Consider the following 12,078-nt stretch of genomic DNA (forward strand, 5'->3'; position numbering starts at 1 on the left):
CTTGGGAGGTGGAAAAGTTTCTTATATGCCCTGCAGTTAATTTTTTCCAGTTCGTGGCTCAGTTTACCCGGGAATGCCTGAAGGGCGTAGTTGAGTGCCGGCATGTTTTCAGATTGTGCATTGCACTAGTTTGACAACAGTTTTTAATTCCCCATGAGTAGGGTAACAATGGGTAGTTAGATGTGTGTTTTGTAGGTATGTTCTAATTGTGAGCTCAGATGTTATTTTTGTAAACTGTTCTTTTTTTTATAAATGTGTTGTTGAAATAAAGTTAATCCAATATGTTACTAAACAGATACATGGCTATCGCCTCTGCTGTAAATATATTTGGGATATTGGGATAGGTAGGTGCGTGATTTCTGGTAGGGGTTCCACTGTTGTGTTTAGCTTTTTGATGTTATTAAACAGCTAGACTCAAACTTTGTGTAAAATATGTCTAGATATCTGTTTTTCACTCTGTCATTTGTATTCGTGACTACTGATGTCATTGCGACCTTTGGTGTTGCTGTGAAGAAGGAAAATGCATTTTCTATTTAGTTATTTCGACAAATAAATACAAAGGGGAAAGTTACATTAGTATCTTACTAAATAGCTACACTGAAACCTTATGTAACATATGTCTATATGTGTTTTACATTTTGTTAAAAACTCCCGGTATTCGCATTCTGACCCTGGCAATGGCACTCGTAGAATCATACAGGCACTACCTGTGCAATCATCAAGGATGTCCTTTCTCCACCACTCTGCAAACACGCCTCCTGGCATAGTACTAGTTGGGGATGAAATCCCCTTGACTATTGAGGGTATTAGGGGGCCCAACTATCTCTCCTGTTATCGCCAGCAAATCCCACACAGTCAGTTTGCTAAAAGGTCTTTGGATGCCATGCCCCCTTTATGCACCATTCTGCAGACGTGTCTCCTGGTGCACTACTGGTTGGGGAATAAACTTCTCTCGGATGCTAAAGGACCTTTGGGACCAAGAAACCCTAATGATACTTTCTTTAAGTCATACACAGCGAGATTCCTGACACCTGGTCAGAGGCCCCATCCCCTTTCCACACCATTCTGCAAACACCATTGCTACTTTAAAGAACATGGAAATTCACTGACAAAACCAAAGGTTGCAGGTAAATTGTAGTTTAGAATTAGCATTCAGAAAACCTTAGAAATTCACTGAAAAAAACAAAGGTTGCAGGGCTGTTATTGTTAGGAAATATAATGAAAAAACCTTAGATATTCACCAAAAAAAACAAAAGGTTACAGGGACGTTTGAGATAGGCTGATGTTTCACTCATACAAAACTAGAGAAATTCAGCAGTTCTAGTTAGCTGAGCTAACTATCACACCAGCCCCCACAGTGCACTGCTTATGACCTAACATATTACATCACTCATGACATGTTGAGTGACATCACTGATGACATCACTAATGACATAATTTGGTGACTGAGTTTTTCTAAAGGTTTGAGTGTCAAATATATATACACCAAGGTGTATTGAAGAATCAGTGGGTGTATGAGTGCCTGTATGGATGATTTATTGGGTCTGTGACTGACTGTATAAGTGAGTGATTATGTGTCTTCGTCATTGTATGGGTCACTGACTAGGTTTTCTGAATGTCTGCATTAGTCTGTCGCTTGGTGTCGTAGTGGTAGTTTGGGTTGGTAAGTGCGTACATGTGTGTGTGTATGGGTGATTGATCGGTTGTCTGAGTACCTGTATGGGTGTATGAGTGTCTGTGTGGGTGGGTTAGAGTTTGTGTGACTGGCTGCATTTATGAGTGTGTGCGTTAGTCAGTGGGTGTATGGGTTAATGAGTGTAAGTGAAGGGTTATATAAGTGACTGACTGTGTCTATGGCTGTATCGAAGAGTGAATGGATGTGTCAATGGTATTTGGGTGAGTAAGTGGACATGTGAAAGACAGTATAGGTGAGTGAGTATATCAGTGACTGTATGTGTGAGTGAGGGATTGTGACAGTGGCTATATGGGTTAGTGAGTGTGTGTGTGAGGGTCTGTATGGGTGAGTGATTATATGTTAGTATCTGTATGAATAAGTGAGGGGCTGTGTGTAACTTTATAGGTGAGTAACTGACTGTCAAATTGACTCTATAGGCGAGTGAGTAGGTGTGCGAGGAGCTCTATGAGTGACTGACCGTGTGTGAGTGGCTGTATGGTTGTAGGAGTGGATATATCGGTGTCTGTATTAGTGAGTCAGTTTGAGTCCGAGTGGCTGTAAGGGGTGCCTGAGCAGATGTGTGTGCAGACCTATGAATCAGTGAGTGGGTATATAAATTCTGGTATGTGTGTACCAATGGTTTTGAGAATGGCAGTGTGAAAGTTGAAGTGGGTGTATGAATGGTTACATGGGGGTGTGATTGGCTGTGTCAGAGATTCTGTGGATGATGTAATCAGTGATGTCACTGACCGTGTCATGAGTGATGTAATATGAGAGGTCATAAGCAGTGCGTTGCTGATTTTCTCTGGTTTTGAACGAGTGAAATATCAACCTAACTATAACGCCCCTGTAACCTTTGTTTTTTGTGTGAATATTTATTAAATGCATAGGATCCTTCAATCTCTGTATAAAAATCCCATCTAATTTCTTCATATGTGTTGACTTATGACTCATTCAGTCGCTGATTCTAAAGAAATGAGGTCTGAACTCAACTGTAATAACTTATTATTACAGTTGCGTTCTGACAGTACAATGGCTGCTGCTGTAGAGCCAGCAGCAAAGGAGAGAGGCAGATCAGGTCACGTAGCATAATTAAAAGCAGCCGTTAATAAAACAAACCATATTTTTTTTTCTTTTGCTCTTCTCTTTGTACAGTGACAACCAGAAAGGAGATGTTTATGATAATGTGTTTTTCATTGCTTAGGTAATTATAGACAAAATTAGAACTTTTTTTCATGGTCTTTCTTTTGCATGAAAGAGCTACGTACCAACGGTTATAAATGATTAAGTACCCCCTGCCGTACATACAGTGTATGTGTACAAGTCACCTTGCAGTTGCCATAACTTTATAAAGGAACTCTGCCTTCGGACTCATTCCTCTGTAGGATCATATAAGTACTTGGTGACTTGACATATCCTTATATTGAACAGCAGGGGTACTTTATATTTCATATATTTAGGCTTTCCTGTTTTCAGTTTCTATTTTTGGTAAATTCTGGTGGGGTTTTTTCAGTTTTTTCAATACAGTGGTTATCAGTGGCTACACACTTTTGCGCCATTAAAAACAACAGAAGCAGAGTTTTTCCGGTGTTTTCGGAATGTTTTGCTTTTAATTACTGCTTGCTTTCAGCACTGATAGTGCATGTGTATACATAGCAGGTGTACAGGGTACATAGGTCCAAATACATTTTTACAAATCAAACTTATTGTAGGACACCATACAATACCTCTTTAGTGAGACTTTGGTCGCTCTTTCTTTCCTTTGTAAATGTTTATCTCTGAAAAGGCCCTCGCAACATTGGCACTTGAGACTCTCAACGCCAAAATAGCCAGTACACAATTTGCTAACTGTGGCCAATGACATAGCTTTTCATGCCAATACTGGTGCACCTGAAGATTGTGATTGTCTAGGACATGTTCTGCAACATATGCATTGAATTGGGCACACATCCCCTCAGTTATTGAAGAGGTAAAAAATGAAGCAGTACTTTTCAAAGTCTGGAGAAAATTCAGAAGGGATCTAGAAGTTGTGCAGTGTACCTCAGTGAGGCCTCAATAACTTCAAATGCCATGGTTGGTGGGCTAAAGAACGGTGATGGATTAAACCCAGATCTTTTGACTGGGTGTGAGTGTTTGATTGATTCAGATGGTCGTCCATCACCACCCCTTTTGTACCATGGTTGGTGAAGGGACATTTCTATGCATCATAGCAAGCCATTTCCCATAGACTGTAAAATAAAATTTCTTGAATTGCTCCTCAACATTTCTTTGCTTACCAATTGGCAAGAATTCTAACATGGAGTATGTTGCGGTGCCAAACTCACTAAAATTGTCGCTCAGCCTACTCTCAAGGAGATGTTTCATATCTACACCAATTACGCTGTACACTTGATGGACAAGGGTGTTTTCAGACTATAATATTTTCATTAAGTCCACTACAACAGTCATGTTTTCCTGTAAAAACCTGAGCATGCAGTAGACTGTACTTTTTTCACATCACTATCAATATGTGACCAAAGATCATCACATTTCTTGATATTGGCATCACTAAGCAAAGATTCCGTAAACGGTCACCACATGGATAATATGGCATTCACAGCCTCTAGGACTAAGAACCACAGGCTAAATGACTCAGTTAAGATGACTCTTTCTTTGATGCCACACAAAGCACAAAATAAGAAATATTAGCATTTTAGTTCCCGGGCATAACGAAACCGTGTACTAGAATAGACTACAAAGTCAATAGCATTCTTCATTAACTCTGAAGAGTGTAATGATGCTTTCAGCATACCATCTAGAAAGTGACAAGGAGCACTTACAGGGAAGCACTTCAGCCCAGGTAGCGATTTTGACAGGGCATCATTCAACTTTTTCATATACATAGCTGAATTACTGCAAATACAAACAATATCATTCCAATCTTAATTGAACTTTGGGAACTTTTTCAAGCAGCATTCCAAGTGACACTGCGTTCCATTTTTACCAACGTCCGGCGTCATGTGGTCACCACTATCTCAGTTGCTTGGTGACAACATTCTTTTCACATATACCTTTCACTAAACCTTGATTTGAATGATTAAAGCCTGAGGTGTTTGCCAGTTCACCTACAATCAATATTGACTCGTTAGAAAAGGGGGGCTGATGTATCAAACGATTTCACCCATTCTCTGTCTGTGTGTAAATGTGATGGTACATATTGGGAAAGATTCTTATGCAACCAGCCATTTTACCTATCAGTGAAATCAAATATAGCCAAAATATCAAATATGATTGATATTTCCTGATTCTCTACAGCTTTTAAAATAACTAAATAAGACCTAAAACATGCTTCGAAACACTCCTCTTTAGACCAAAGACCACAAAACTGAAAAAAAGCAGACGGAAAAAGAGACAATGTTTTAGTGACATCCCTAAACAAAACTCAAGCAGTTTAATGTTAGCCCATTCTTTCTTGCTGCTGCCTTGTATAACAAAGTTGCATTGTATTGACTCCTTCAGGAAGAAATAGAAATTACTTTTTCACTCATCTTTTCCTTTCTTTAATTGGCAGTTAGTTTGTGGTTTAGAAGGAGTTTTTTCAGTGTTTATATGTTTACACCGGTGATGGCTATTTTCCTTTCGGTGGGGGTTAATCAGTTATTATAGGTTTAATCCTAAAACCAGACAGCCTACATATATATGTATATGTATATGTTGAATTGTGTGTTTAAAATATTTGCCAAGATTAGCTTTGTGTACGTATCTTCTTCCTGACCCTTTTCTTTATTTATTCAGGAAAGCAAATCAAGTTTACGTTGCTAGCCTGTGATGTTAAAGGGAAGGAAGATCAATCTGGACCAGAAAATATGCTTGTAGAACCATTTACAGGAGATGGTAAGTACACAAGCTCTGTTTAAATCGTGTACATTTAATGCATTGTTACTACAATGCAGTGGCCGTTTCCGTCTAAAGAAAATAGTGAGCAATGTGAGCAAATATACCATTTTATGATACACGATTGCACATTTCCTTACATCATTTGCTACAAACATTGCTATTGAAGTATGAGATGGTGTTCCATAGATTTGGTGACCTTGACTTTTCTTAAGAAAAAGGGGTCATAAAGACCCCAGACTTCAGAACATATTATGCAACACAGCTACAATACATCATACAATAGTTTACTCATAAGGAGTCCTATTTAGTGATTGAATCTTTCCAGGATTTATTTTTCTCTATGTTGCTAAGTCTCTTTTCACTTCCCAAGAGTAAAAGTAAAAAGCTGCCCCAAAAATTGACAACAATCAATAAGGTGGCCTCGCCCCATCTCCAGAAATGATGGCACAGGCCAGATCTGGACGTGGATGCCAGTTCTGTGTTTCTGTAACCTTAGTACCTGTAGTTGCCAGCTGTGGAAACTAGCAAACCTGCTTACAGAAATTTTGCAACCTGGCCCTTTAGCGTCTGAGCCTCTGTTTCCTTTCAGTGAAGCCCTGACAGAAGCTTTGAGGGAAGCATAGGTATCTTTGGTTCCACTACTAAGTTCCCACATCACTAGGCACCATAGGTCTTCTACAGGTGATCCAACCTTTCTTATACTGCAACCCACACCAGAAAGCCTCATAATTCAGGCTTTGGCAGGTAAACTGAAGCTGAATGCCTTCCCTACAGACCAGCCATAGGAAGAATAGAAGAAAATTGATGCGCCTTGCAAGAGAGTGTTTCCTTCTCGGTTTGGCTTTGTAATTTCTGAATGCTGTTTGTTTGTGAGGGAGCACTCGTGATTTCTGGAATATGGTGAGTGAAATCTTGACTTTTCCTACATGAGGAGGTCTGAAATACTTTGTTCCATACTGTCTATGACGGAGTGGATGCGGCCAAATATGTTTTGGGGGCTGCCTGTACACCACAGGTGTGCGATTCATGCTATGAGCACTAGTGTAGTGACTTACCGTCATGCCTCATTGGGAGCTACATTTATTTCTGCTGACATAAAGGAATCTATTATGAGTATGCCTTTTGAGTGCTCAGGGCTGTTTGAAGATGAGATAGATTCAGCCTTGGAGTGGTTCAAAGATTCTGTGCGCCAGCCCTTTCCCTGATCTTATTATCCCCACCCCACCCTGACAGTTCCACAAGCAATAACAGAAGTTCAAAGGCTTGTCCCAGAAACTGAATTGGTGCCAGAGGCAGTCATCTTAGCCTGTTCAGCAGCTAGGTCAACAGGCTCCTGACTCCAGGGCATGTGGTTGTGGCTGAAGATGGGGCCGCCAGCAAGGCCTCTTCGCCTGCTGCTGTGAATACAAAGTGATCTGCAGCCAGTAAGTGGCAGGATAGCTTTTTAGCTGCCCACTGGCATGCAATTAACTTAGACCAATAGGTACTGCAGGTTGTTCATTATGTTGCACTCTTTCTTTTTCTGTCAACCTTCCCACTCAGTTTCTGTTATTTTTGCTCAGACTTCAGTTGAACATTCCTTCGTACTTGCCAAAGAAGATTAGCTATTCCTCACCAAAGGGGCAATAGAGAGAGTCTCTGAGAAGGAGAGGGGCAGCAGTTGCTACTTGTTGAACTCCAAGAAAGACCATAAGCTCAGGAAGATTTTAACCGTTAAACGTGGTTATTGAACACCTTCCTTTGTAAGGACAATTTCAGGTTCCTAACACTGCCCATGGCCCCTTCCCCTGTAGATCCAGAACACTGGATGGTGTCCTTGGACTTAGTAGACACATTCTTCATGTGCCCATCCTTCAGTCCCAAAGGCATTTACTCCACTTTGTTGTGAGGTCAGAACCCTTCAAGTTTACCATTCTTCTTTTTCACTTCACCTCGGACCCTTTAGATGTTTATGGTTGCGGCTAGTATTTGCAGGCTAAGAATACACATATTCATTGATCTCTGACTGTTTTTTGGAGGTGGGCTCATCAGTTAGTTGCAGGCCATCTTCGGATGACCATCTTGCTGCGGTCTTTCCTGGGATCTCTTCATCAAGTAGTTGAAATCACATTAACAGGCAGTGCAAAGGATAGGGTTTGCTCTGGACAGAGTGGCATTTAAATCCTTTACCCGAGCCTAGGACCAAAATGCAGGTGCCCCCCTTGCAAAATCAGGTTGTTTTGTGATATTTAGGAGTGCAATATTCAAAGAGACAACGGTGAGGGTAAAACACACTGTAGCACAGAAAACAACCCAAATTTATAAATATTTTTGTGATATTTAGGAGTGCACCTGTGTTTTTGGTCCCAGGCTTGGTGGCCATCTAGGGAAACCTACCAAAGCCAGACATTTCTAGAAACTAGACACCCGGGGAGTCCTTGAAGTTGTGGCTTGGGTGGATTCCCCCAATGTTTTCTTACCCAGAATCCTCTGCAAACTTCAAATTTAGCTAAAAGAAAAATCTCACTTTCCTCAGATTTCTGTGTGAGAAAGTTGTGGGATCATTGGGCATGAACACATTTCCTACCACCCAGCATTCCCCCAGGTCTCCCGATAAAAATGCTACCTCACTTGTGTGGGTAGACCTAGTGCCCGCGACAGGAAGCAGTCCAAAATGTAACATGGGTGCAGCACATTTTTCTTCCAAAAGGTGACCCTCTTTTTCAGTGTTGGTAGCTCTAGATTTTGGACCCTAGCTCTGCTGGTACCTTAGGAAACCTAGCCAATCTGTACCTTTTTGAAAAATTACACACCTAGGGCTATCTAGGGTGGGCTGACTTGCGTGGCTCTAACCATTTTATTTTTTTACCCAGATTGCTGGCAAACCACACATTTCTAGGTGTTCTTTCTTTGCCAGGATAGAGGCTCCTGACTGCCTGCATGCTCATTCCACCACAGCTAAGGTAGTTCTAGTGCTAGACTTCTACCAGGCTTTAATGAGGAGTCTATCTACAACTTCACCAAGCACTATTGTGTTAACTCATAACTCCGCAAAGGAATGCTTTTTAATTGCTCTGTCCTGCAGGACCTCCACTCAAACCCTTCACCGTTTTAGGGCACTGATTAGGTATGTGTTCTAAATTTGAAGGAATTTGCAATTAGAAGTGCAAGTTACTTGCCTTTGGTAATGCTCTTTTTGAGTCACTCTTATCTGCAAATTTTTTACCTCACTCCTTTCCCATTCCACAGAAAGGAATTCTAGGTGTTAATAGTGATCTTTATTATATTTTGCATGCTGTAACAGTTGGTCACTGATGTTCTGTCTATGGGTGTGGAATTCCTGGTTGTCAACTGATGTCGGCAAGTCCAGGAAGGATCACTCTATGGCTCCATGCGGTTACTTCGAGAGTGGGATAACACTGCCCTAAATCCAAAGACACAACCTAGTGGTGTGTGGGTACAGTTGTTAAAAGGTTTCCGGTTCCAGTCTGTTGCCTGGGGGAATTACAAATGTGACAAATCTGTGTTAGGGAAGCCAGCAGGAAGACCTTTGATGAAGATAAGTAAAATATAGTGCTAGTGATTTGCAAAATATTCTCAAGGATCTGGGAATAGATAAAATAAACCAGATTTCTTTTATTTCTGGCAGAAGAAGGCAAACAAGTTTTGAAACTGTGCAAAGCATGTCAAAATTTTGATATCACAAGTGCTGGGACTGAATAACCCCTGCATGTTCTACTGGTGTGTACCCCTGCCCTGACTTTTTATTAGGCCCTGGCTTTTTACTTAGGCCCTGGCTTCTTATTTATGCCTTGGCTTCACACTAATCTAGAGCGTGTTTTGCGACTTGGAGTTGTGCACCAAGCATTCCCTCATAGTGGGCATCTGACTATTGCCCCTGCCTTGGGTGCATCACATAAAGTGCTTGTCGCATATAATGTTCTTTGTGTATATTTTGTCGGACCAAAGACTTTTCTCTGTCTGAGAGAAAGTGTTGTGTGTAAAATTCTACTGTTCTGCGAATCCCAGAACACTTGTGTTTACATTGCGTGTATGTCGAGTGCTTGTATGTGCAGTGAGCGTGTAGCTCATTTATGGAATCCAGTCTTCCTATGCTGTCCAGAACTCCTGCAATGCCCAAAGGGTTAGTGCTTCTGTCCAACTCAGAGTGAATCCCAAGCAGGAACTGCCATATCAAATGAAGCAGAAGCTTGAAGCCCAGAGGCTTCAACTTCCTCCAGAAACAACCCTGTGTGAACCCAGCCGGTAGGCCGGCACTACCCACAATGAGCACATGTTGGATCTTTGCTTGGAGGCTGTATTTGCCATGATTGGCCCCAGCCGAGCAGGCTTGTCGTGCTGCTCTCCTGCAGCTAGTGTCCCAAGTGAAACCATCACTGCAATCCCATAAAGCAGAGACTCTGCTGAAAGTGTGAGACAGAAGAGTTCCCATTAGTGCTAGCCTACCACAAAATCGTTTACTCCTAAATAGAGTAAACTCTGGTTCCCCAAACGATGCTGCCCCCCTGAGATTCTAAAAGAAGCCTTTCGAGCCTGCCCGATCCTCCACTCTCCTTACTCAACAGCTCCCTGATTACAGGCATTGTTCCTGATTTTTTTAAATGTGCCGCAGTGGTGCCCATTCTTAAAAAGCCCAATGCTGACCCCCTAGTACTGAGTAACTTCCGCCCCATTTCCCTACTCCCTTTTCTTAGTAAAATTCTAGAGGCCCATGTGACCAATTGTCTCAGTTCCTTCATTGAGTCTTCTCAATTTCTGGATCCCCAGCAGGCGGGTTTTCGGCCGGGACACTCTACTGAGGCTGTTATTGTGGCTGTGATGGACGAGCTCAGGAAGGGAGCTGATAACAACATCCCCCAGGCCCTTGTGCTTCTGGATTTATCGGCTGCTTTCGACACGGTCGATCACATTCTTTTGATCGACCGTGTCGGCAGCGCCGGCATCCAGGGCATGGCGCTGGAGTGGATCAGATCCTTTTTATCCCATCGCTCCCAGGCTGTCCACCTATCCACCTTTTCAGCCACCTCCGAGAAACTAACCTGTGGGGTTCCACAAGGGTCTGCACTATCACCAATTTTATTTAACCTGTATATGCAACCCTTGATTGAATCCCTTCATAACAATTCTGCCACCATCTTTAATTACGCGGATGACATTCAAATGTCTTTAATCTTAACTCCTCACCCACATCCATCGCCGACTTTCAGTCTACTATGACCTTCATCGGCGAATGGATGTGCCAAAGCCAATTGAAACTGAACCCCAACAAAACAGAGCTGGTCTTAACAGGAGGCTCCCTTAATCCCTGGAACCCCAACTTCTGGCCATCTTCCTGGGGCTCCGCTCCCTCCCCTGCCGACTCTGTAAAGAGTTTAGGGGTTACCATCAGCAAAGATCTCTCCCTCACACCTCAGATCAAGGCAGTTACTTCGTCATGCTTCTTCCATCTACGGCAAATTCGAAAAATTTCAAGGTTTCTGACCTCTGAGGCCCTTGTACTAGTCATTATGGCATTGGTCATCTCCCGCCTTGACTATGCCAACGCTCTTTACGTTGGCATTCCAGCCTACCAACTCCGCCAAGTACAACTGGTGCAGAATCATGCGGCGAGACTTGTTTTCCGTCAACCCAGATATCAACATGTCTCCCCCCTGTTGAAAAGGCTTCTTTGGCTGCCAGTGGCATAACGTGGCATTTTTAAACTTGGCTGTACCATCTTTAAATCATTGACTGGCCATGGCCCTGCCTTTGTAAAATCTAGGATCCATCGCTATGTCCCCTCTCGTAACCTGCGCTCTCTGCACCACAATCCTCTCTCTGTCCCTTCCTTTAACACTTTGGCTGCTAGAGGGTTTTCCCGTCCTGTGCTGAAATATTCTGATCCCCATTTATCATGACGAGTTCACCTTGTCATAAGCACAGCTTAACCATGCCTCATGACGAGTTGACCTTGTCATGAGCATGGAAGTGGTTAAGCGGAAGAAACACGGCGGCCTTGGGTTCTCTTTTCTAGCACCCAAGACTTGGAATTCTCTTCCTTACGAACTCCGGTTAACCTCTTGCTACACATCCTTCAGGAAACTTTTAAAAACTCACCTGTTCCGGCAAGCATACGACGACTGAATACCTGCACCCTGCCTTCCACCTGTGCTTATCCGTTCTATAGCGCCATAAAACCAGTGGTGTCCGAGCGCTTTATAAATAATTTTTACATTACATTTACATTACATTACATCGAAAGCAGATAACAGGGCCTCACACCAAAGACTGAGCTGGACACGCAGACCTTTTTCTGTAGCATGACGAGTGACTTTTGCCTCATCAATCCATTTAATTTGTGTATGGACTGTTTAGCTGTACTACAAGCTACTCTGATTGAGCAGAGACCTTTTGATCTGCACATGTGCCTAATCCTTGTCTGACTACTTTAGAGAGAAGATCAATAGACATAATAATTTCTCCTAGAACGTGGAGAGTGCACTAAAGCAAATGGGTTGTGTAACTATGCCACCAAGTTGAATTTACAA

General features: G+C 42.3%; 1 protein-coding gene across 1 annotated transcript in view; it reads left to right on the top strand.

The window, feature by feature from the left end:
* ZZEF1 (zinc finger ZZ-type and EF-hand domain containing 1) overlaps nucleotides 1–12,078 on the top strand; it is a 1,733,356-nt gene that overhangs the window by 250,400 nt on the left and 1,470,878 nt on the right. Inside the window, exon 9 of the mRNA XM_086954803.1 lies at nucleotides 5,450–5,548. Coding sequence (XP_086810929.1) covers nucleotides 5,450–5,548 — 99 coding nt within the window. The remainder of the gene's footprint in view (nucleotides 1–5,449; nucleotides 5,549–12,078) is intronic.

Source organism: Lissotriton vulgaris, chromosome 2_1 (assembly GCF_964263255.1).
Source record: "Lissotriton vulgaris chromosome 2_1, aLisVul1.2, whole genome shotgun sequence".
Classification (NCBI taxonomy): domain Eukaryota; kingdom Metazoa; phylum Chordata; class Amphibia; order Caudata; family Salamandridae; genus Lissotriton; species Lissotriton vulgaris.